Source organism: Balaenoptera ricei, chromosome 1 (assembly GCF_028023285.1).
Source record: "Balaenoptera ricei isolate mBalRic1 chromosome 1, mBalRic1.hap2, whole genome shotgun sequence".
NCBI classification, from domain to species: Eukaryota; Metazoa; Chordata; class Mammalia; order Artiodactyla; family Balaenopteridae; genus Balaenoptera; species Balaenoptera ricei.
In genome coordinates this window covers 45,063,646-45,090,046 of record NC_082639.1, presented here as the reverse complement: position 1 = coordinate 45,090,046, position 26,401 = coordinate 45,063,646, and the positions used below count along the sequence as shown (strand labels likewise).

General features: G+C 46.5%; 1 protein-coding gene across 3 annotated transcripts in view; it reads left to right on the top strand.

Moving 5' to 3' along the window:
* Positions 1–26,401, top strand: part of GLIS1 (GLIS family zinc finger 1) — a 226,475-nt gene that overhangs the window by 110,590 nt on the left and 89,484 nt on the right. The window contains exon 1 of one of the 3 annotated variants that reach the window (XM_059898606.1): positions 12,891–12,923. The exons of the other annotated variants lie outside the window; for them this stretch is intronic. Within the exon in view, the coding sequence (XP_059754589.1) occupies position 12,923 (1 nt within the window). The 5' untranslated portion in view covers positions 12,891–12,922. Of the gene's footprint in view, positions 1–12,890; positions 12,924–26,401 lie in introns of those variants that run through there. 3 annotated transcript variants of the gene reach the window in all.

The following is a 26,401-nucleotide window of genomic DNA, read 5'->3' as shown; positions in this document are numbered from 1 at the left end:
AATCACTTTCCAAAGGCCCCACCTCTAACACCATCACACAGCAGGTATGGTTTCAACACGTGAATTTTGGGGGACACAAACATTCAGTCCGTCACAGTGGGTGTGGCAGGAGCAGAGCAGTGAGGGGCTGATAGGCAGAGAAGTTAGCCCGGCTAGCTCGGGGATCCTCTGGACACAGGCTGGTGACCATCAGGCCTGGGGAATGAGGGTCACTGAAAAGGGTTTGGAGCAGAAATGGGAGTCCCTGGGGTGAGGTGGCAGTGTGTAGAGCCTGTGGCCGCCTAGCTGTGGAGGACAGACTTGGCAGGAGCTCCAGAGAGAGGTGTGGGGAGCTGTCTCCTGGGGAAGCTATGGGCTGTGTCTGCTGTTTGTTTGACTTACTTCTAGATGGATTAACAACTAGCTGCAGTACTGGGAACTTCAGTATTTGGCCAGGGTCTGGTCACACCAAAGGGAGATGTGGGCTTGGTGTGGAAGAGGCTGGACCTTGGCACCATGCCTCGTTTGCACTCTGGGCCTGGTGTTTCCACCAGGAGGCAAAGGGACAGAGCATCTGTTGTCATGAGCGGCTAGAGAGGGGAGTCCATAAGACCGAGCTGGTGCCCTCCCTACAGCTCCACGGTCACTCAGCCTGGGCATGTGGGGGCTGGCCTGGACCTCTGTGAGGGAAGGTGGCTCCCCCTCTGATGGGAGAGGCAAGTCACGGGCAGACAGGTGTGAGCACTCAAGGGCAGCACTGTGAACACCTGTGCCCCTGTGCTGGTTACAGGGCCTGGCCTGCAGCCTGTACTTGGGTATTGTTTCTGCACAGATGGGTGGATCAATCTGAATGGGGGTTTGGGAATCAGTTAGGCCAAGGTTTGAATCAGTTTCTTCTCTGAGCCTCTCATTTCTTCATCTGCAAAACGGAGAATACATGAAAATTAAATAAGATTTTGCTTATATAGTATTGGGCCCAGCACCTGGCACCTAATAGGAGTTCACTCTATAGTGGCTGTATATCCCAGAGAAAGAGCCAGGGCTGGGAATGCAGGGTGCTCTCTAGGCTGGGGAGACAAGAATGTCAACAGCAGGTGCCTAGTAAATGTTTGTTGAATGAATACTTGAGTCAATGAAGAACGAATGGATAATACAGTTTGCATGTTGGGACTTGGTCCAGAACTGGACCAAGTGACAGAATCTGTGACTCCATCATGATAGAGGATAAAGTCCAAGGTTACTGAGGTGGCCCACCGGGCCCCAGCTGCTCCAGCCCCTGCTCATCTTAATTCCTGGGCTTCCTAATCCCAGCTCTGAAATACTCAAAGCTCCCGATACCTCCTGCTCTTGCATGTCTGGTCCTTGCATTTTTGATGCTGTTCATGCCCTGCCTTCCTGGCAAGTAATCTTTCAGTATTTAGCTCAAGTCATCTCCTCTAGGAGGTTTTTCTGACTTTTTCCTGCTAGGAGGAAAAGGAGGTCCATACAAATGAAGCCAGGTGTGTCATCCAGACCTGGAGCTGCAGGAAGCTGGACTTGCATTTTGTTTTCTCTTCAGAACTGGCCAGCAGGAAGACAGTCCTTCATTATAGCAGCAATCATTAGCCCTTCAGTGAGTGTCCAGTTACCCACATTCCAATAAGCCAGTGTTGCTATTGTCCCCTGGTTTTACTTTAGTTTCCCTGATGATTAGAGATGCAAAGCATCTTTGGATCTTCCTATGTGCATATCTTCTTTTGAGAAATCTATTCATGTCCTTTGTCCATTTTTCAATTGGGTTATTTATCCTTTTATTATTGAGTTGTGAGAGTTCTTTATATATTCAGGATACAAGTCTTGTTAGGTATATGTGTAGGGAATATTTTCTCCCATTATCTGCCTTGCCTTTTCATTTTCTAAATGGTGTTTCTTAAAGAACAAAGATTTTAAATTTTGAATCAGTCTAGTTTATCGACTTTTTCTTTTGTTTCCTGCTTTTTTAAAGAAACTTTTGCCTGTCTTGAGGTATACTCTATTCTAGAAGTTTTATGGTTTTAGCTTTAAATTCAGGTTGATGATGCATTATGAATTAATTTTTGGGTACAGTGTGAGATAAGGGTCAATGTTCATCTTTTCCATATAGGTATCCAGTTATTCTAGCAACATGTGTTGAAGAGACTTCTTTCCCTTATTGGTTGTCTTGGCACTTTAGGGAAAAATCAGTTGACCATATTAATGTGGGTTCATTTGTGGGCTTTCTGTTTTTTCCACTGATCTATGTGTATTCATCTATTCTTATGCCAGTACCACGCTGTCTTGATGACTGTAGCTTTATAGAATGTCTTGAATCAGATAGTGTGAGCCCCCAACTTTGTACTTCATTTTCAATATTGTTTTGGCTATTCTAGGTCCTTAATATTTTCATATATATTTTAGAATTAACTAGTCAAGCTTTACCAAAAAACCAGCTAGAACTTTGATTGGGATGACATTAAATGTATAGATTAACTTGGATAGAATTGACATCTTAACAATATTGAATCTTCCATCCATGAACATAGTATCTCTCCTTGTTTATTTAGGTGTTGATTACTTTCTCTCAGCAGTGTTAATAGTTTTCAGTGTAAAGGTCTTACAAAACTTTAACTTTGTTCCCAACAATTTTATGTTTTTTTGATGTTATTATATGTGAGATAGCTTTTTTTTAAAAATTTTTATTTATTTATTCATTTATTTATCTTTGGCTGTGTTGGGTCTTCGTTCCTGTGCAAGGGCCTTCTCCAGTTGCAGCAAGTGGGGGCTACTCTTCATCGTGGTGCACGGGCCTCTCACTATCGCAGCCTCTTTTGTTGTGGAGCACAGGCTCCAGACGCGCAGGCTCAGTAGTTGTGGCTCACGGGCCCAGTTGCTCCGCGGCATGTGGGATCCTCCCAGACCAGGGCTCGAACCCGTGTCCCCTGCATTGGCAGGCAGATTCTCAACCACTGCGCCACCAGGGAAGCCCGAGATTGCTTTTTAAATTCTATTTCCCCATTAATTCCTCTAGTATGTAGAATTATAATTGTTTTTACATGTTGACCTTGTATCCTGTGACACTGCTAAATTAATTTATTCTTTCCATGTTTTTCTTTTTGGAGATTTCTTAGGAATTTCCATGTAAGTAATCATGTCATCTGAGAGTAAAGAGTTATGCTTCTTTTTCTATTTTCATGCCATCTTCTTTCCTTCCCTAATTGTACTAGCTGTGGGACCTCTAATATGTTGAATAGAAGTGGTGAGTATCGACATCCTTACTTTTTCCCAATCTTAGAAGAAAGCATTCAGTGTTTCACTGTTAAGCTTGATGTTAGCTGTAGTTTATCATTGATGTACTTTATTATATTGAGGACATTCATTTCTTTTCCTAGTGTGCTGAGAATTTTTATCGTGAATTTTTTTTCTGCATCAGTTGAGCTGATCATAAGTCTCTTCTCCTTCATTCTTTTGATTTAGTGAATTATGCTGATTAATCTAGAACCTTACATTCTGAGGATAAACCTCACTTGGTCATGATGAATCATCCTTTTCATATATTGCTGGATTTGATTCATTAGTTTTTTTAAAAGAGTTGGTATCAAATTTGATACTTTAACCATAAATGCGAAATTGTAAAGAGTAAAAGAAGTTGGTTGTAAACCATAAAAAGTACTAAAAGATACTTAAAGTAATAAATAAACTAAGAAGTGGCGTAAGCAGCCCTATCACCATTGTGTGTTAATTGCTAGAAACAGACAAACTAAAGTTAACAAGTTTTTTGAGAAATTAGCAAAAGAATCCCCCCCTCCAAAAAAAGTAATAGGCAAAACAGAAAATGACATTAAATAATGATGAAAGAAATGTGTATTAGTTTCCTGAGGCTGCCATAACAAATTAGCACAAACTTGGTGCTTAAAAAACAACGGAAGTTTATTCTCACAGCTGTGGAAGATTCTGGCATCAAGGTGCTGGCTCTGGAGGCTTGCGGGGAGCATGCATTCTTTGCCTGTTCCAGCTTCTGGTGGCTGTTGGCATTCCATGACTTGTGGCTGTGTTGCTCCCGTCTCTGCCCCTGTGGTCATGTCGTCTCCTGTGTCTCTCCTCATATGGATCCTTTTCACTGGATTTAGGACCCACCAGGATAATCTCTTCAGCTCAAAATCTTTAACTTCATTACATCTAAAAAGACCCTTTTTCCAAATAAGATCACATTCCCAGGTTCCAGAAATTTGAAATGGACATGTCTTTTTCAGGAGCCACCATTCAACCTACTGCACAATATAACTTCAAGATTTCCTGTATGAAACATTGACATTTGATAACTGATAATGAAATACACTGAATAGTAAATACTAAATAAGAGGACTAAACCAACCCATGATCCTTGATTTTGACCAGCTTAATATTCTTTAAAATGCTGCTCTGAACACAAAATCAAAACTTATTAACTAAAACTAAAACCATCTCCTCCAACACAAATGGTTGTCATCTTTATAAATGGCTAAAATAAATAAGTTTTGGGTAACTGTTGAGGTAATTTGGGAATGTAGCCACTTGGCGAAGTAATTTGTGGCTAATTGGCTTTTGATGAATTGGTCATTTGACACATTGATTTTCGGCCAGCTGGCACTTGAGAATTGATGTTCGTTAAGTTGGACAGCCTCCCACACGGGCCTGGGGCTTGATGTCTGGGGCCAGGCTGTGAGGCCCACATGGGCGCCTGGCAGGCTGAGCGCTTGGTCAGGGATCCAGAGATCATCTTGGACCGGGAGGGGAGAATCCAGAAGACCTGGCCACTCCCCAGCCTTGGCCACCCGCTTCATCCTGAGAGCCTGCTCCGGGCAAGGCTCTGTGAGATGTGGGGCATACAAATCCTAACAGAATGAGAGTGACCTTTTATTACTGCATTATAAAACGCCTGTGAGCATTGTCTCATTTGCCCCTCACCACTGCTGGTGCAACAGGTATGATCATTTGAATCTTACAGATAAGGGAGGTTCAGAGAGGTTGGGTTACCTGGCCAAGAACACATCAGTGGGTGAACGGCAGAGTTCGGATTCCAGACCAGGTAAGTTGTCTGTCTCTGAAGCCCGCGCTGTTAATCACTGGGCCAAAATGGATCGGATGTAGTTCTTGTCCTCAAGCAGCTGCTGGTGCAGTCAGCTCCTTCATCAAGCATTTCTGAGGGCCTCCTTGCAGCCGACAGTGGAGCCCTTTCCTGTTTCTCCAGATGAGGAGGCTGAGGCCTGGACAAGGTGTGAGTTTTGTCAAAACAAAAGTCACCCGGTATGTGCGTCAGAGCGAAGATTGGAACCAGGCGGGGCCTCGTTCCTCCCCACCCGGCTGCCACCACCTCCAGCCTGGCTCCTGGATTTCTGTCTTTGTGTTCTTGTCTCCGAAAGTGGGACAGACCCCAGCGGCCTCCTGCCTTCCATCCCCCAGCCCTCCTTGTTTATGTCCATGTTAATGGGCCTTTGCAGGCTGGCCCAGCTGCCGAGCGCGAGCCAGCGAGCCACCTGGAGCTGCGTCTGCCACAGAATGTTTACGGTGCACGGAGCCGAACCGAAACAACATCCATCTTGTTGACTGGTCCCAAACACTGCACTCATTCACGGCCTGTCCGCTGACGGGGTCCCCATGCTTGGCAGTGAGCTGCCGCGGCTCACCAGGCAAAACGTGGCAGTGCGATGGTGAGAAGAAAGCAGGAGGGCTTTGGGGAAATCACGCCCTGAGCCCCAGGAGGCCCTCTGGCCCATTTTCTATTCACCTCATCCTTTAACCAGATTCATCCGTCAGGATGGTACACTGTGATGTCAGGGTTGGTCTGAAGAAAAGATGCTGGGCACTGAGCTGGCATCAGGAATGCAGGTCAGTGCTAGCCACAGGCCTCGGTGAGGACAGATGAGATCATCTGTGTACACGCGAAGTGCCACGTTGTGGAGGCCAGCAGCCCAGCACCCTGGAGACGGCCGGGGCTTTACCCCAGACAGACCTGGCTTGAATCCGGGCATGGCTCTCATCACCTCCCAGACTCAGTTTCCTTATCTCTCGATGATCCCTGCCTGGCAGAGCTCATGGGAGAAGCTTTAAGATACATTCATAAACCAAGTTGTCCCGTGAATGTCCCATTTCTGCCAGAACACTAGGGAGAGTGTTACCCTCTCCAGCTGCCTTTAAGAGGTAGCAGTGAGGTGCCATGGGGTGAATGCCTGATGGAGACTCTGGAGAATTGGGTCTGATCCTGACTTGGCCACTGGCTGTATAAATGTGGACAAGCCCCTTGCTCTCTGTGGGTCTCAGTATCCCTTTTCTGTAAAATAGGAGGCTGAGATTAGATTATCTTTCAGGGCCATTTTAGCCCTGACATCTTACAATAGAGTAACTGAGGGATGCTCCTCAGGGAGTGTGCACTTCCTTCCCCCTAGGAATGGCCTCTCTGGGCCTCTGGGCAACCCTGTGGGTGGGGTGTGGGATGATCACTGCAGCCCTGGCTGAGGACTGTAGTCTGGAATCACCAGCCCTGCGATCGAATCCCAGGTCCGTTTCTAAGTGTGTTACTCAGGAGAAGTCATTTTGCCTTCCTGGGCCTCAGTTTCCTCATCTGTAAAATGGGCTAATAGATCTATCTAGCAAGACTGTGGAGAGGCTTGGATGAAACATTTAGCTCTGCCCTCCAAGGTATGGACACATCACTTACATCGTATGGTAAGGACTGTGGGGGAGTGATTCCCAGAGTGCCTGGGAGCAGCCAACCACGTGGGGAGAGGGTGGCAGAATCAGGGAAGGCTTCATGGAGGCAGTGGCCATGCTAGAGGAAGGATAAGAGGAGGCAGGTATGCTCCTTCATCCTTGTAGAGGGAAGAGGGCTTCAGTTCTGGCACTGATCCATCCCAGAGTCTTTTTCTGTTTAAGGGTCATGTCACTCACGAGACTATGGGCTCCTGAGGGAAGCACCAGTGTCTGGCTCACCTCTGTGTCCCAGTGCCCAGGCCTGGCACACATAGGTGCTCAGAGTCGGGGGGTGGATGGGTGCTGACTTCAGCACATTCCAGAGAAAGCCGTGGGAAGTGGCAGGCCTGTCAGGTAGTAAGGAGTCCCAAATGCTAGAGCTGGCGGGAAGGAGAAGTCAGGGTCTTGTTCAAGACCGGCCCCCACTCTGGGTCATGAGGCCTCTTGACAGGGCATTCATGATGCTCTTTGGGGTGAGAAGAGAACAGGAACATTTAGAGACACCTCCAGTCCACTCCCCTTGTTTTACAGCAAAGGAAACTGAGACCCAGGAGCTGGGGGCTGCCCAAGATATGTAGTGAGTCTTCTGGGAAGCCCAGAACACTGGGCTCAGCTTCCCTGCCCAGGGGGCCTTTCCCCGGACTCTTAACCTGAAGTGTGAAAAAGGGGCTTGGGACTGAACTCGGGGGCTACTGCACCAAACACACGAGCACTGATTCATTTATTTTGGATTGAGAACCCAGCTCCCTCCTCGTGGAGTGAAGTGTGACCTCGTGGACCTTTCTCCTCGGTGACGTATGTCGACGGTATGTGCCTGAATAGGCTGCCCCATCAGCTGTATCTTCCTAGACACCCTCCCTTGCAGCCTCGGAAGTCGGGGCAGTGTGGTCCTGTGTGGGCCGGGCAGTCCAGAGTAGAGCCCAGGCTGGGCCAGGGCTGGACCTGCAGTCTCCCCACTCCTCACCGAGGCCTGCTCCTGTTTGGAATGAAAACACTTCTAGGTGCTGCTTCAAGTTCCCTCAATCATGTTTTTGGAAATGTTCCTTATGTTTCCATCCCCCACCATTCCAGGGAAATCAGTGAGTTTCAGCCAGTAGAGCTGTAATGGCTGGAGTGGAGTCTGCAGCCTGACCGGCACCCCCTCCCCCTCCCTGCCCCCACCAGGGGCCTATGTCTTTGAGAAAAGGCTTCTGTCTGTCTTGTGTTTCTAGGTCTCTCTTTCCTGGTAGCAGAGGTTCGAGTGTCATTCAAGGCCTTGCTCAGCTCTCCCCTGATGTATTGTTCTCTGCATTTGTCCTTCAGATTGTCATTTAATGCACTTATACATGGGCCACACAAGCAGTGCAAAGGGAGCTGTGACGGGGGCCACATGGGGCTGGCGTAGCGCAGAGGGAGTAGTGAAGGCTACTCCACAGGGAGATGGCAAGGGCAAGGGCAGTACTTACAGGGCAGGTCTGGGGGGCTGTGAGCAGCCGGGTGCAGCTCTAGGCTGGCGGTGTTGGGAACCTGCAGGAAAGGGACTGGACGGTGGGAACAAATAGAAGGTACAGGGTTTTATTTGCCTGGCTTAGGCATTCAGAGGTATCTTGTGGGTAGTGGGAGCCATGGAGGGTTAGGAACAGGGGGAAAACCGGACAGATTTTTGTGCTTTGGAAAGATCACCCTGGCTTCAGTGGAGTGACTATGTCACGTCTAGGTGAAAGATGGTGGTGGTTTGAACTGAGGCAAAGATGGTGAGGACGGGGAGGAAGGGATGGATTGAGAGCTGTCAAGTGTGGGGCACGGGGGCTGAGGGTGAGGCGAGAGCTGGGTCAGGGGGCACAGCAGGAGAAGGGGAAGGTGTAGAGTGGGGGGAAAGGGAGTGGGGAGGTGAGCTTGGTCCCAAAGTCTCAAGCCTCAGACTCTGCTCCCAGGCCTGGGAGACTCACCTGCCTGAGGCCCTCTGTCTGGCCTGCCTCTCCCAGGGCTTCCAGAGTCAGCCTGGCACACCCACACCTCCTGTCCCTGGCACGGGGCCTGGGCTGCCCACTCGCCTTCTCTGGAGAGCCCGCATGGGAACCGTGTGCCTGCCTTCCTGGGGGTCCTTATGGGCCCAGGGCTCTCTGTGTGTCACTGAATCCAGAAACAGGTCCTGGGAGTCAAAGACATCATACCAGGCCTATCCTCGGAGTGTCTCAGAGCTGCAGAGTCAGACACACCTGGCTGAATCCCAACCTCCCCATGCTCACCTCACTATGTGACTTTGGAGGACACCTCCCTTTCCCCATCTGGAAAACGAGGAGTTGGCCTGGTCAGTGGTTCTCAGCACTTCCTTTTTCTAACAGGACCCTCTTGTACTGCCTCCTTTACGTTCTTGAAATGAAATTGGTAGATAATGATACCCATCGGCACCATAGTTCTTAAAAATTCCATATAATATTTCAACTGTATTATAGAGAAGAAATGAAAGGGAAGAAACCCTTAAGTCATGTGTGCTTCCCCATATAAGCGCCCAGAGAAGTCGCCAGTTGCTCACACCTGTGCCCGGCATCCCTGACCAAGCCTGCCAGCCACAGACGCATAGACGTCACAAACGGAGGGACTGAGGGTGACCTCATTTTCTGAAATGGTGAACAACTGGTCAAGTTCCAAACAAAACACAGTACCGGGCTTCCCTGGTGGCGCAGTGGTTGAGAATCTGCCTGCCAATGCAGGGGACACGGGTTCGAGCCCTAGTCTGGGAAGATCCCACATGCCGCGGAGCAACTAGGCCCGTGAGCCACAACTACTGAGCCTGCGCGTCTGGAGCCTGTGCTCTGCAACAGGAGAGGCCACGATAGTGAGGAGGCCCCTGCACCGCGATGAAGGGTGGCCCCCGCTTGCCGCAACTAGAGAAAGCCCTAGCACAGAAACGAAGACCCAACACAGCCAAAAATAAAAATAAATAAATAAATTTAAAAAGCAAACAAACAAACAAAAAAAACCACAGTACCATCTTTCCTCCATGTACATCGTACATAGTTCCATTCCTGGAAAATTCAATGTATATTAAAACCATGAAAAAAATACTTTGTGTTTATGTGTAAAATGGGACTATGTTCTAGACTTAGATGACCAGGTTGCTTGCTTACAGATATTTTGAATATCTGGCAACATATTCAAAAGTTAGTGTAGGGCTGACCCACCCTGGGCAGTGAGTTGGCCGTCCCTGGCTCTTCCCCACTAAAAGACAGTGACTCCCAGTCATTGTGATGCCAGATATCCCCCCAGGGATATTCAGTGTGCCCCCTGGGGCAGAACCTCCACTCTGGGGAATCCCTGTTGCAATGATGGCTGAGGGAGGGTGCCTTGTGCCCTGTGGGTAAGGGTGCAGACTGGAGCACTGGCTGTGGGTCCTCGAGGAGGGCAGAGGAGGAGAGCAGAAAGCCCTGTGGGATGTGACTGATCAGGGAGGTCTTCCTGGAGGAGGGGCCCTGGGAGCTGAGTGATTTCAGTTCTGGGGCCCAGGAGAGGGGATTTTTCATAAGCCAAATCAACATCTTTGACTTCCTCAGTAAGCTTTGCCAGCCTTTCTGGCCACACTGTGGAACAAATGATCTTTTCCAAGAGTCTAGAAACTCTGAGCCTCTCTGAGGTACAAGGAACCATTCTCACTGCCTGCTCCGTGCTGCATCTCTGGATGTAATCTTTTCTGAAGGTTGGGACATCTTCCTTGGGATGGTGGTATTTTTTCAGTCATAACAACTGATCCTTCCCCAAGGACGCGAGATGGAGGGAGGGGATTTTAAGGTGCTGACATCTTGCGTGCCCAGACCTGCCTGCAGCTGCCTGGAGCTGGGCATTTCTCCTCATTGCCTGTATGTCTTCCTTCTTGCTTTATAGATATTTTTAGGAGTTTGAGGGGCTGTTTCATTGGTTAGGGGGTAAAAAACTGACATGGGCATAGGAGTTAACTAATTAGCTTGATTTAAGGGGAGGGAGTTAAAAAAAAGGCCAAACATGAAATGTTAAATATATGCCTGACATAAATATTTATGGTCCTGTATTTACTGAAAAAACACAGATGGAATATGTTTGTCTTTGAGAAGTTTTATAGATTTTAACAGCCATTTCCTCTGGATTTCTTGTCATCCCATTACTCTCTTGTTTTCGTCTTGGACAAAAACAAAGGGGTTTTGGTGACCATAACTATTGCTCCCTGATGATTTAGGCCAGGCAGGGACTAATGTGGGGTTCAGGGCACCCTAGGAAGTGGCAGGCTTTCTGATCCGAGAAGCATGGGTTTTTACACCCTTGGAATCAGAGAATTTCCTTATGTCTGATCCATAACATCATAGACTCTTAGAACCATAGTAATTTAAATGCTTAGCTTTATAAAATTACATCATCTCAGAATGAGAGAGTCATGGAATTTTAGAATCCCAGATGCATGGAAATCTCTAATCTTAAATTTTGGAACCATGATGGCTCACTGTGATGAAATGTAGAATCTGAGAGTTTTAAGGGCTATCAGTTTATTTACTAGACCCCGCTTCCCTTACCCCTGGGAAATACATAAATATGCTGAATATGTGCAGTGCTTTCTTCTGGCAGCCCTGGGGCCCCTGCTTTGTGTTGCTCCCTCCTCACTCACTCACTCACTCAACCTGGAATCTGGTGTGTGTGTGTGTGTGTGTGTGTGTATCTTCCTGGGCACTCTAGCAGTCATTTACACCCAGTGTAAGTGCAGCCTTTCCAGGGAAGGATCTGAGAGGAGGGGGAGGAGGGGGGGAGGAGGAAGACGAGGAGGAGGAGGAGGAGGAGGAGGAGGAGGAGGAGGAGGAGGAGGAGGAGGAGGAGGAGGAGGAGGTGGTGGGAGGCTGTGAGACTGCAGTAGGAACAGAGAGAGGACAGAGGCTCCGGCAGAGCAGCCTGAGGAGGGGAAGCCCTGGGTCCTGAAGACTCATTGGGCTGTGCATCTCTCCTGTCTGCCGTCTTATCTCATGTGAAGGCACCTGTCTCCTTAGGGCTGTCCTCTTCTGTAAGCCTTCAAGAGGAAGGGTACCCAGGGGTCCTCTGGTCCAGTGTGGAGAGTACCCACACTCCCCCTGCCTGGAATTGCTGGTGGTGGGCTGGGAAGGACGGGGCCTGTTCACAGATCCATGTGCTGGATGATGGTCCATGCCAAGTTGGGGGCAGCAGTCTATCCCAGCTCTATCTTCGGTCTATTCTCAATGATGGATATTGGCACAGTTTTTTAAATTACTGAAACAATATGAAATATTTTGAAATATGTAATACAGAGATTTTTAAATCTTTCAAAATTTATGTACAGTAAAAATCACTAAAACAGTGTGTGTATGAACAGTTCTGTGAGTTTTGATAAATGCAGTCATGTTATCACCATTACAATCAGGAATCAGAATAATGCACTCAATCCAAAAAGGAATGGAGGTTTTAGGAAACACTCTGATAATAAAGCCACCACTCTCCCCGCAGCTACTGTTTTTCTTCTAAAGTCTTTTTTCAACACAAACTCAGACATCTTTCCACACCATAAGTCAAGTCTGGTCTCTCACCCTTCCATGGCTTTCTGCTATGTCGGTACAAAACCCGGAGCTTCGGGAATTCCCTGGCGGTCCAATGGTTAGGACTCTGTGCTTCCATGCAGGGGACACAGGTTTGATCCCTGGTCGGGGAACTAGGATCCTGCATGGCACGCCTGGCATGGCCAAAACAAACAAACAAAAAAACAACAAAACAACAATAACAAAAAGCATAGTGAAAAAAAAAAACCTGAAGCCTCAACAGGACTCTCAAGACCCTGCTGGTCAGACCCAGCTGGGTCTCATCACCTGCCTCTCTCATCCTTGCTCACTAGGCTCCAGCCACACCTGGGCTTCTTGTGTTCCTACCCTGGCTAACACTTCTGCCTCGGGGTCTTTGTACCTGCTGCTCGCTCTGTGTGAAAGCTCTTTCCCCAGGTGTCCACATGGCTCCCTTCTTCCCTTCACTAGGGCCTTTGTGTAGATGTCTGCCCCTCGGAGAGACCTGCCCCGACTGTCCCCATCTCCCTGCACTTTCTAGCTTCTTACCTTTAGTTTAATTCACATTTATCCCTACTTGATATTATAGTATATATTTATGTGTTTACTTTTGAAATTGTCTTCTCTCTGATCAGAACGTCAACACCGTGAGAATAGAGATTTTCCTTTCTTGTTCATCATTGCATTCCTGTGCCTGGTGCCTGGTCCTTGCACAAAGTAGGTATTCAATAGACGTATGTTAAATGAATGAATGAGTGATTAATGTTTTTTAAAATTTATTTTATTATATTTTATTTTTGGCTGTGTTGGGTCTTTGTTGCTGTGTGTAGGCTTTCTCTAGTTGTGGCGAGCAGGGGCTACTCTTTGTTGTGGTGCGTGGGCTTCTCATTGTAGTGGCTTCTCTTGTTGCGGAGCACGGGCTCTAGGCGCGCGGGCTTCAGTAGTTGCAGCGCACAGGCTCTAGGGCGCACAGGCTTCAGTAGTTGTGGCACGTGGGCTCAGTAGTTGTGGCGCACGGGCTTAGTTGCTCCGTGGCATGTGAGATCTTCCCAGACCAGGGATTGAACCCGTGTCTGCATTGGCAGGCAGATTCTTAACCACTGCGCCACCAGGGTAGTCCGTGATTAATATTTGATGTATTGATTTTCCTTTTTTTTTCTATTCAAGTTAGTTTCATGTATGTGGAATTTTGAATCTTCTTTTTATTTAATTCTTATAAATATTTTCCCTTGTAATTAAAACCTTTAGTAAATCCAATAAAACTAATGATAAGATACCTTGTGATAAGATGCCTTCATATAAAACATGGGAGTAGCTCCTATCCCCTGTCCAACCTCTTCACAAAAGAGTTCTTCTCTCTGGAGGTTGCAGGGGATTATGGGTTAGGAAGTGACTGCCTCATAACCATTTGAGGTTTTCTTAGTTCCTTGTGTAGTGTGTACTTTGTGATAAGTGGGCTGTTTCTGACATATCTAATAAATGAAAACATCTTTTTCCCATATATTAACTGGAAAAACCACCAAAAATACCATTTTAAGCTCTGCATTTTAAAGTAATTGAAGATTTTGGACCACAGTTAATTGCATTATGATGGAATTCTACTATATTTAATGGCTACATAAAATTTCTGCTGAGTAACTTTATGTAATAATTTTTCTATTATTTGATATACAGGCTATATCCTATTCTTTTCTATTATAAATCACCCTGAACTGTTAAATTAACAGATTTTTTAAAAAATGAGAATACCTAGAGTGGTGAGAGTGCAAGGAAACAGGGGCTTTCCTGCACTGCTGATGGTATAAATTGATATATTCCTTTTGGAGAGCAGTTTGAATAGCAGGTAGCAAAATTCTTTAAAATTTTGCATGTCCTTTGACTCAGCCATCTCACATCTAGGAATTTATTCTAAGGCTATAAATATGGGTGGACATGAAGACAGGTCTGTAAGGACATTCATTACATGATAGTTTCTAGTTTTAATCTTTTTAAACAATATAAATCCTAACTTATGGAGGATGGATTAAATAAAGTATGTACAAGCATATTATGGAATACTATGCAGTCATTAAAATTATATGTTGGAAGGGGCTTTTTGCATCTGTTTATAGCAGATAAGCTTATATCAGACTAACCTTCCCTCTGAATAAAATATAAAACCCAGCTGTTTGAAAGCATCATGAACTACCAAGACAACGAGGACTTGAGGCACCAACACCCTGAAGAGAAGGGAAATACACTGACATGTATCTGACACTCTGCACAACTTCTTCCTTTCAGGCATTTGCCAGATTGCAAGTTGTATAGGACCAAGTTGTATAGGACCAAGAACTGGAGAAATGAACAGAGCTTTCTGCAGCCTTACTATGCTAGAGATACAAAAACTGGAGTTTAGGGCCACCAAAATAGGCAGATTTTGAGGGGCCAAGATTCCATGGAGATAGGAAGTGCCGAAAAGTGAGCTGAACCTTAAATGTTGCGTTTCCTTCCAAGATATTTGTTGATTCTTAAGTGGCATAGGCTATACGACTGAGAAATCAACAGTGTGGCAGTTAAGAGGTTGAGGAACTAAGCAAAGCTTTCAACAGCCTCAGGTTCTGGGAACTTATAATGAAGTTCAGTGTCAACCAGGGAGGAGGAGTCCGGGCAACCCAAGCTTTCAGCTGGGGACCCTGAAGGGCAGCATCCTAGGAGAAAGGATGAACCAGAAAGAGAGCAACCTTTACAAAGCCTAAAGCTGAAATCCTAGGGTGGATAAAGATCATCTTCCCTTCTTTTAACTGCCTTTGAGAAGCAAAAGAAAATTCTCTCTGGAGGAAGATATCATCTGGAGCCTGTACAGATTTCATACACAATGTTGGGCATTCAGTCAGAAAGTACCAGGGATACGAGGAGGCAGGACCAATGTGTGGGGGGGGAAACATACAAAAACAGACTCACAGGTGGTCCACGTGTTGGATTTATCGGGTACAAGATTTAAAATAACTGTGATTAATGTGTTCAAGAAAATAGATTACCAAATGGAGAATTTCAATGGATATCTGAAAGCTATAAAAATTAATCAAATGGAAAATTTTAAACTAAAAAATAGAAAAATTTAAGAACTCAAAAGATGGATTTAATAGATTTTTAAAAAATTTTTATTGGAGCATAGCTGATTTACAACATTGTGCTAGTTTTAGGTGTACAGCAAAGTGAATCAGTTATACATATACATATATCCACTCTTTTTCAGATTCTTTTCCCATATAGGTCATTACAGAGTATTGAGTAGAGTTCCCTGTGCTATACAGTAGGTCCTTATTAGTTATCTGTTTTATATATAGTAGTGTATATATGTCAATCCCAATCTCCCAATTTCTCCCTGCCCCTTTCCCCCTGGTAAACATAAGATTGTTTTCTACATCTGTGACTCTATCTCTGCTTTGTAAATAAGTTCATTTGTACCATTTTTAAAAGATTCCACATATAAGCAATATCATATGATATTTGTCCTTCTCTGTCTGACTTACTTCACTCAGTATGACGGTCTCTAAGTCCATCCATGTTGCTGCAAATGACATTATTTCATTCTTTTTTTATGGCCAAGTAATATTCCATTGTATATGTGTACCATGTCTTCTTTATCAATTCCTCTGTTGATGGACATTTAGGTTGTTTCCATGTCCTGGATATTGTAAATAGTACTGCAATGAACATTGGGGTGCATGTATCTTTTTGAATTATGGTTTTCTCTGGATATATGCCCAGGAGTGGGATTGCTGGATCATATGGCAACTCTATTTTTAGTTTTTTAAGGAAGCACCATACTGTTCTCCATAGTGGCTGTATCAATTTACATTCCCACCAACAGTGTAGGAGGGTTCCCTTGTCTCCACACCCTCTCCAGCATTTATTGTTTGTTTTTCGATGATCACCATTCTGACTGGTGTGAGGTGATACCTCATTGTAGTTTTGATGTGCATTTCTCTAATAATTAGTGATGTTGAACATCTTTTCATGTGCTTTTTAGCCATCTGTATGTCTTCTTTGCAGAAATGTCTATTTTTTAAAAAATTTATTTATTTATTTATTTATTTATTTTTGGCTACATTGGGTCTTCGTTGCTGCACACAGGCTTTCTCTAGTTGTGACGAGCGGGGCTACTCCTCATTGTGGTGCACGGGCTTCTCCTTGCAGTGGCTTCTCTGGTTGTGGAGCACAGGCTCTAGGCGCGCGGGCTTCAGTAGTTGTGGTTCACGGGCTCTAGAGTGCAGGCTCAGTAGTTGTGGTGCACGGGCTGAGTTGCTCCACGGCATGTGGGATCTTCCCGGACCAGGGCTCGAACCTGTGTCCCCTGCATTGGCAGGCGGATTCTTAACCACCGCACCACCAGGGAAGTCCTGAGAAATGTTTATTTAGATCTGCCCATTTTTTTGATTGGGTTGTTTATTTTTGTTATTGAGCTGCATTAGCTGTTTGTGTATTTTGGAGATTAATCCCTTGTCAGTCGCTTCGTTTGCAAATATTTTCTCCCTTTCTATGGGTTGTCTTTTTGTTTTGTTTATGGTTTCCTTTGCTGTGCAAAAGCTTTTAAATTTAATTAAGTCCTATTTGTTTATTTTTATTTTCATTACTCTAAGAGGTGGATCAAAAAAGATCTTGCTTCGATTTATGTCAGAGAGTGTTCTGCCTATGTTTTCCTCTAAGAGTTTAATAGTATCTGGCCTTACATTTAGATCTTTAATCCATTTTGAGTTTATTTTTGTGTATCGTATTAGGAAGTGTTCCAATTTCATTCTTTTACATGTAGCTGTCCAGTTTTCCCAGCACCACTTATTGAAGAGACTATCTTTTCTCTGTTGTATATTCTTGCCTCCTTTGTCATAGATTAAACTACGGATGTGTGGGTTTATCTCTGGACTGTCCATCCTATTCCACTGAACTATATTTCTGTTTTTGTGCTAGCACCATGCTGTTTTGATTACTGTAGCTTTGTAGTATAGTCTGAAGCCAAGGAGCCTGATTCCTCCTGCTCCATTTTTCTTTCTCAAGATTGCTTTGGCTATTCGGGGTCTTTTGTGTTTCCATACAAATTGTAAAATTTTTTGTTCTAATTCTGTGAAAAATGCCATTGGTAATTTGATAGGGATTGCATTGAATCTGTAGATTGCTTTGGGTAGTATAGTCATTTTCACAATATTGATTCGTCCATTCCAAGAACATGGTATATCTCTCCATCTGTTTATGTCATCTTTGATTTTTAATCAGTATCTTATAGTTTTCTGGGTACAGGTGTTTTGCCTCCCTAGGTAGGTTTATTTCTAGGTATTTTATTCTTTTGGATGCAATGGTAAATGGGATTACTTCCTTAATGTCTCTTTCTGATCTTTTGTTGCTAGTGTATAGGAATGCAAGCGATTTTTGTGTATTAATTTTGTATCCTGCAACTTTACCGAATTCACTGATGAGCTCCAGTAGTTTTCTGGTAGCATCTTTAGGATTTTCTAAGTATAGTATCATGTCATCTGCAAACAGTGACAGTTTTACTTCTTATTTTCCAATTTAGATTCCTTTTATTTCTTTTTCTTCTCTGATTGCCATGGCTAGGACTTCCAAAACTATGTTGAATAAAAGTGAGAGTGGACATCCTTGTCTTGTTCCTAATCTTAGAGGAAATGCTTTCAGTTTTCCACCATCGAGAATGATGTTTGCTGTGGGTTTGTTGTATATGGCCCTTATTATGTTGAGGTAGGGTCCCTCTATACCCACTTCCTGGAGAATTTTTATCATAGCGACTTAATAGATTAGATGCAGTTAAAGAGAAGATTGATAAATTGGAAAATAAGTTAGTAGACAATATCTAGACAGAAGCATGAAAGTTAAAAAAAGATGAAAAATTCAGAAAAGAACATAAGAGAGATATAGAACATGGTGAAAAGGTCTAACATACATTGTTGCCCCAGAAAGATAGATAACGGGCAAAAGTAATGTCTGAAGTGATGATGGCTAGTAATTTTTCAAAGCAGACAGTTTTGCATGTAGAGGAGTGGAGGCTGCTCTTTCCTTAGTGTTAGAGAAGTTCCAGGCCTCTGTCTAATTAACCCAACTTGCATTACGTGCCTATCTCTGAGCCCGTCACTGTGGCACTGTGGCTGGGGAGATGAGACTATGCTGATGGTCTAACCTACCCTGGAAAATGAATAAGAACAACAGTGAGAGCAGACATTTATATAGTGCCTACTGTGTGCCAGGTGTACTGTTCTATGTACTTTACATTTGGTATATAAACCCATTTTAACTTCATAAACTGTGGCACAGAGAAGTTAAGTCACTTGACTTAGACAAGATCACAGCTGGTAAATGGCAAAACCAGGATTCAATCCTAGTCAGTTAGGCCCCAGAATCTGCACTCTTATCTGCTGTGCTATACTGTCTCTTCTTCTCAAGCCTCATAGATAGATATGGAAATACGGGACCCTATTAAGGCTAGGAAGGGAGGGAATGAATATTAGGTGTTATGGACTGGATGTTTGTGTCCCTCCCCAAATTCATATGTTGAAGCCCTAACCTATAGTGTGGCTGTATTTGGAGATGGGACCTCTAAGGAAGTGATGAAGGTTAAATGAGGTCATAATGGTGGGGCCCTGATCCAATAGGATTAATGTCCTTATAAGAAGAGATACAGCACATGTGTGCTCTCCCTCTCCTACCCCCCACCTCCATGCATGCACTGGGAAAGGGCATATGAGGGACATAGTGAGAAGGTGGCTGTCTGCAAGCCAGGAAGAGAGCCCTCACCAGAAACCAAATCATCAGGAACCTTGATCATTGACTTCTAGTGTCCAGATCTGTGAGAAAATACATTTCTGTTGTTTAAACCACCCAGTCTATGGCATTGTGGAATGTCAGTCCAAGCAGACGTATACAAGCAATCAGCTGCGTTGACCCTAAATTTCTTAATGATGTGGAGCAATGTCTGGGTCACCACTGCCTTCCAAGTCTGAGAGAGCTGGACTTGCATTTTGATTCCACCATTCAACAGATGCATGACCTTGGGCAAGTCACTTACTCTTCCTCTGGGAAATGGCATTAGTAATTCTGGCATGGAAAGAGCCTAGTACTGTGCATGGCACATAATGGGCACTCTATAAACTTTAATATTCATGATATATTACTAAGTGAAAGAAGCAGAATACAAGAAAATAAGTATATCGTCCTTCTTTTTGTCAAAAAATTATATGGATGCTTAGGGAAATACCATAGAGGTTTATGTGTCATCATGTCTGCTGTGGCTCTCTGGTTTGTGGTCTTATACATGATGTCTATTTTCTAATTGTTGCCTCAATACATTTTCTAATTTTTTCTATAGCAAATGTGAGCTAATTTGAGAGCAATAAGAGAGTCTGAGGGAAAACTTGGCCCATATATGTGTTTATATACATACCTGCATCTCCACGTGCAGCCAGCCTTGGGCTGCTCATTTCCCGGCCCTGGATAGGACAGAGTTGCAGGCTCACTCTGGTTTCTCTGTGGCGCCTCCATGCTGCTCAGGTTTTAGTGAGCCTGAGGTGAGCCTGCTCAGGTTTTACTGGCCTGAGTCCCCGTAAATCTAGCTTAGGTTTAAAGGGGAATTTATGGAGTTTTTTGTGACCTGGGATAAGAGACGCCGGGCGGCCATAAGCCCGGCGTGAGGCCTCGAGCATCAGGCTCTATAGCTCCAGAGGCCCTGCCAAGGTTACAGACCCCCTGATGGGGCCTGGGACACCCCAAGACAGCTCTGCATCGAGCAGCCCATCTCGCTGGGCTGTGGAGACTGGAGAAAAAGCTCGGATGTCCACCTTCCTGCTTCTACTCTTTCAGAAGCCCCCACTTCCTGCTGATTGCCAGGCCTTTGGGTTTGATGAGGAGAGGGAAGAGAGGGGATGAAGAGGCAGCACGGAGGCGGAAGGGGCCCTGAGTGTGGATGCAGCACAGGCTTGGCATCTGCTGAGCATCCTTAGAGAGCCAGCACTCACCTCCCTGGGCCTGAGAATGGAGCCTGATATTCCCTGCTGTTTGGGGTCTCTAGTGCCCCTCCTGCTCGGGCCTGGCACTCCCACTACTCCGAGGGGAAAGCTAAGGCTCAGAGAGGGGGCCTGCAGAGCCCAGGCTCAGACTCAAGACCCTGTTGGCCTGAGGCTGCCCTCTGTGGCCATTGGGGCTCACTGCCTGGGAAAGTGGGCCACTGTTGCTGGAGAAACACCACCTCAGGGTGCTGTGACCGTGTGTCCCCTGCCTGTCAAAAAGGCAATAGAGGGACTTTTACTAAAGTGCTGACTGCACCAGGCACCAGACTGCTACATGTATTATCTCATTTACCCCTCACAGCCACCCCTTGGAGCTGAGATTCTTATCTCTGTTTTACAGATGAAGGAACTGAGGCTCAGAAGAGTAAGGTAGCTCATCTAGGATGAAGCAGCCAGCAAGTTAATGGTGGAGCTAGGGCTTCAACCTAGGTGTGTGTGTGCAAAAGCTTGTTCTGTTTCCCAGGGTCATGATGTCTGATGTAGAGGAAGCACGAAAGTGAACTTTGGACAATCCTCCCAGCCACCCCGCCCCCTTCCCAGTGTTTCCAAGCACCTACTGTAGTTCTAACCGTGTGCTAGGAGTGAGGGGAATATCCCCAGTGGGGCTCAGGTGTTGAGAGAACCTGCTTGCTGTGTGACTAGGACCAGCCTCTCCCCCATCCGGGCCCCTGTTTTCTCTTCTGTATGTGAAGTAAGTTGAACAAAATCATGTGTCAGAATGCACTGACATTCAGCAGCTCTGGAGCTCCAAGACCTTGTCCTGAAGGATTTCACAGACTCTAGATGAGGCGGGACTTTAACCGCACTTACAAGCGTCAATGTGGCCGTACAGAGTATTATAGTCCCCACCTTGTGGTGATGTTGTGGAGATTTAGAGATCAAACATGTCAAGTATTTGGGACTTCCCTGGTGGCGCAGTGGCAAGTTAAGAATCAGCCTGCCAAGGCAGGGGACACAGATTCGATCCCTGTTCTGGGAAGATCCCACATGCCACAGAGCAACTAAGCCCGTGCGACACAACTACTGAGCCTGCGCTCTAGAGCCCAGGAGCCACAACTACTGAGCCTGCATGCCACAACTACTGAAGCCCGTGCGCCTAGAGCCTGTGCTCCACAACAAGAGAAGCCACCACAATGAGAAGCCTGCGCACTGCAGCAAAGAGTAGCCCCTGCTCGCCGCAACTAGAGATAGCCTGTGCACAGCAACGAAGACCCAACGCAGCAAGAAAGAAAGAAAGGAAGAAAGGAAGGAAGGAAGGAAGGAAAGAAGGAAGGAAGGAAGGAAGGACGAGGGAGGGAGGAAGGGGGAGGGAGGGAGAGAGAGAGAGAAAGAAAGAGAGAAAGAAAAGAAAGGAAGAAAGAAAGAAAGGGGGAGGGGGGAGTGGGGGGAGGGAGAGACAGAAAGAAAAGAAAGGAAGGAAGGAAGAAAGAAAGAAAGAAGAAAGAAAGAAAGAAAGAGAAAAAGAGGGAGGGAGGGGGAGGGAGGGAAAGAGAAAGAAAAGAAAGGAAGGAAGGAAGAAAGGAAGGAAGGAAGGAAGGAAGGAAGGAAGGAAGGAAGGAAGAAAGAAAGAAAAAAAGAAAGAAAGGAAGAAAGGAAGAAAGGAAGAAAGAAAGAAGGAAAGAAAGAAAGAAACCACATGTCAGATGCTGGGTTAGGTGCACCCTAACAGGCAGCTATTTGCAGGGGCTGCTGTGTGCAGAGGTGGGGAAGCTTGGGGGAGGGCGGGAGAGACCAAGGAACGTTCCAGAAGGAGATGCACTTCTGCTGAGCTCTGAGGGCCCAGAGAGATTTGGGAGGTGTCAGGCACCCTGACTGGAGGGCTGGGGTGTATACAGTGCAGCAGCAAAGCACTGTGGGAGTGGGAGGTAATGCCCAGATAGGAGGTGAGCCCAGGCTGTGGGGACCCCTGAGCCAGGCTGATAGCACCTCCATTTATCAGGTGCCACCAGGGGCTGGCCCTGCAGTCAGAGTCGACAGTGGTTTTCATGTCATCAACACCTGTAAAATGCTCCTCGTTTTACAGATGCAGGAAAGTCTTTCTAACTGCAAAGCCCACCTCTAACTGCTGCACTAGATTGGGGTCAGCATGTTACAGCCCAAGAGCCGGTGAGCTCTTTTTCTCAATAAAGTTTTATTAGAACACAGCTTAATCTTCTGTTTACATGCTGTCTGTGGCTGCCTTTCATGGTACAACAACAGAGATGAGTAGTGGCAGAGAATGTATGGCCTGCAAAGCTTAAAGTATGTGCTATCTTGCCTGTTACAGAGAAAGTTTGCTCTCTGAGCCCTACACTTGCCGTGTGAGCTTGGGTAAATTGCTTGCCCCCTCTGAGCCTGTCTGGCCAATTTCTGATGGTTGTAGCAAAGCTCATAGGTGATGGCTCTGAAATGTTTCGTGGACTGTAAAGTGCAGTACCCTGTCACCAGCCTGGCACCTGGCGAGCACTAAAAGTCTGCTTGTCCATGAATGAGGAGCAGTCATCGTGTGGGCCTTCCTAGACCCAGCCAATGGCTGCTTCTGGGACAGCAAGGAGGCGGCATCTGGGCCCGAGATGCTGAATGCATCATTGTCCCTCTCATGCAGACTTGGCAGTTTTCAGTGTAAATTAAAATTCCTGTGGGGAGTCACCTTATATGTGGTACCACTTTATAGCCAAGTCATTACGGTAATTTGCAAAGCTCTGTGGTGTGTAACTGGAGCCATTTGCTTTGGATTTGCTGGCTGTGACCTCATTCAGGCTGCCCACTTCTGCATTTGGCGACCGCTGAGACTTGGGGGCTTGTCCTTCTGAGCCTGGCCTCAGGGTCATCCAGACCTGACCTTCTTGGGGATAGAATACTTCTCATACAAGGCCCTGCCTCCCAGCCCCATCCTGAATTCAAGGATAAACAGAAGAAGTAATTATCATTATGATCATCATAACTTTTCGAGTGCTTGCTGTGAGATAGGCACCATGCCAAATGCATTGTGTTTGTAATTTCACTTAATTGTCACCACAACCTTGTGAGGTAAGTGTTAGCACCATTTTACAAATGAGAAAACTGAGGCTTGAAGAGGAAACTAAACCAAACTCTTACCTAGCCCTGGGGGTGCCAGTCCAGGTTCTGCTATGGATTTGCTGTGTGATTAAAGCAGAGTCTTTCCCTCTCTGAGCCTCAGTTTCTTCATCTATTAATGAAATAGTCACTCAGTCCCAGCCCTGACATTCTAGGTTTTCTCATCAATCTGTAAAAATGTACAGAGGACCTTCTCACCCTCCAAGCCTCCAAAGAAGCTTGATGTATGTGGGGAGAGCCAGGTCCAGGGTCTGCTCTTGGCCCCCTGTGGCACAGAGGGGGGCATGGCTGCTGGGTGCCAGTCCCTTTTCAGGGCACCCCCAGCCTGCCTTAGGGCAGGGGGGCTGACATGCCCCTCTCATTCCCCTGCCTTCCCAGAGAAAGACTCCATCCCTGCTCCCTGGAGATAGAGAGTAAGCCAGGGTTGGTCCTGTGATGCCCTTGGGGACAGAGAGGCAAGATGTCAATAGGCAGGAAGGCAGTGGGAGGGCCCAGGGTTGAAGAGTGACTGTAGCCACATCTTTCCAGTGGTGACAGCACTGCTGGGACAAAACGTCTGGTTTAATTTCCAGGCTTTGAGAAAGCAGGTGGCCTGGAGCAGGGTCCAGCATGGGTTTGGGGAGACCTGGGTTTGGACTCAGCTATGCCAGCAATTGCCATGTGACCTTGGGTGGCCACTTGCCAGCTCTGGTGCTCATGTCCTTCCCTCTGTGAGGCGGGGAGGGCAATGCTTTCATCAGGGTGCTGTGAGAGTCACATAAGACAAGGGCTTGAATGGGCTTGGATCCCCGAGCAGTGCCAAACTGTGACCTGAGGGGCTCCTTCCTCCCTCCCTCCCAAAGCTGTGTGTTTATTTATTGTAGGAAAACTTCTTACTGTATCCAGTGGAAAAGAAGCCAATAGTCCCCAATTGTTTGTCTGGTAATGACTGTTTCTTCCCCCAGAGGTGATGGGTTTGCATCCCAACTGAGCCCCTTACTCCCTGTGTGACCTTGGGTAACCCACTAAATTTCTCTGAGCCTTCGTATGCTCATCTGAGATGGAGAGGTCTTACCGCCTGGCAGAGTTGTTGCAAAGATTGAAGTTTAGCAGTCATTGTAACGGTTGCCCTTTGACTTCCCCAAAGGCTCCCCAGCATGATCTTATTGGAGTCAAAGGTGGGGATGCTTGTTTGGGGGTCCCCAGTCGTTCATCAGTTGGCTGAGAGGCAGCAGGACAGGACTTGAGCTTTGAAGTGTGTGAGAGATATGGGTTTGAATTGTGGCCCCGCGTCTTACAGACCCCAGAGCCTGGTGGAAGGCACCTAATCTCTCCAAACTTCAACATTTCTCATCTGGAAAGTGGCTGTAATGAGCCCACCTCACAGGAATGGACACTTAAAAGAATCAAATGTTCCTGTTGATCAAATAGGAAGGACTGATGAATAGGGCTTGATACATGCTGGGCTCCCTGGCGCCTTTCTGGGGCCCCGCCTTCCATCTCTCCATACATCCTCCTGTGGGAAGGAGGGGTAGGTAAACCAGAGGTCCCCAACGGGCCTCGTGGGTCCTTGAAAGAAGCTTGGAACCACGTCCCTGACCCAAAGACGCTGGAAGAAAGACCCTGGCAGAACAGCCCCGTGTGGTGATGAAGCTCTCTTTGCGCCAAATGCTATTAATGGTCATAAAATCATCCACAGTTTTCTCAGGCCCAGTCCCAGGGTTTGCCTCAATGGGGCAATAAAATCACAAGCAGAAACAATTTGGAAAAGGCAGAGACCGCCTTGCAGAGGAGGACTTAAATGAGCGGCAGCCGGCTCTCATTAACTCAGGCCATTCACATTTGTTACCAGGGATTTCTTTTTAATTAAAAAACAACCAAGTTATTAAAAAATAAGCTTGTGAGGGGCTGGCCAAGCAGCAGCCAAAGCCAGCAGGAGTGAGCGTTCCTCACAGCAGGACATTGGCCCAGTGCTTGGCCTGGGAAGGTGACCAGAGGTCCACTTCTGAGGAAATACTTGTCTGGAGACTTGTCACCTGCCCTGGGACCTTGAGAGCATGGCATTCTCATCTGCAAACTGTAAAGTGCTGGGCAGGAGAATGCCTAGTGCCTGTTCGGAGCTTTGGGCACGTGGCGAGTAAGCACTGAGGGTCTGGCCTTCTGTGAAGGGGCTGCCTGGGGGTGGGGTAAAGCTAGAATTAGGGTTGGGGGAGCTGGATCCTTGAGGATGAGGTTGGACTTCTGTCTTCCTAAGAGGCCACTTTTTATTACATAGTGATTAAGACATGGGTTTGGGTCTGATGGACCTGAGCCAGAGATCCAGCCCAGACTCTTACTAGCTGTGTGATCTTGGGTGAGTGGTTTAGCCTTCCTGAACCTCTGCTCTCTCCTCTGTACAATGGGCATAATACTGATCTCTCCCTACGAGGGCTGCAGGAAGCCCCAGTGAGACAGTGGAGTCAGGGCCTGCACATCCTGCTTAGCTTCAGGGCTGATCGTGTGCTGGTGTCAGCTCTTTTCTCATCTTAATGGTTTATCTCGCTCAGTGTTGACAGTCCCTGACCAATCCTTGGGCCTGTTAATAACGTTTTATTGCATCTGTCAGACACTTTATACTTTTCAAAGTGCTCTTTGACAATACGATCGCTTTCCACTCCAGATGCACCACCTACTAGGCACCCGCGCTTGGCTAGGGGCTCTGCACCTCAGCTCTCCACACCTCACAGCATCTCTGGAGAACTGGTGTGGCTGTCCCCATTTGACACAGGGGGACTCAGCCTCTGGAAGGGACCTGTCCGAGTCACAGGCTTGTTTGGGGGCAGTAGGGGCTCACATTGGGCACATCAGGCCCCAAAGCCCTTTGCTCCTTAGCATAACCCTGCCAAGTGGCTGGGCAGAAAGCCCAAGAAGATAGTCTTCAGATTAACCCTCCTCACACTATAGATGAGAAAACTGAGGCCCAGAGAGGGCAAGTGGCTTATAACAACCATGGCTAACATTTTTGTTATACTTTATATAGTTTTTAAGGGCTTTCTATAGATTTCAAGACTAATTGAGGCACATCTGCCTCAGTTTGTCTTCCTAAAAATCCCAGGTGTGGGGCACGGCAGG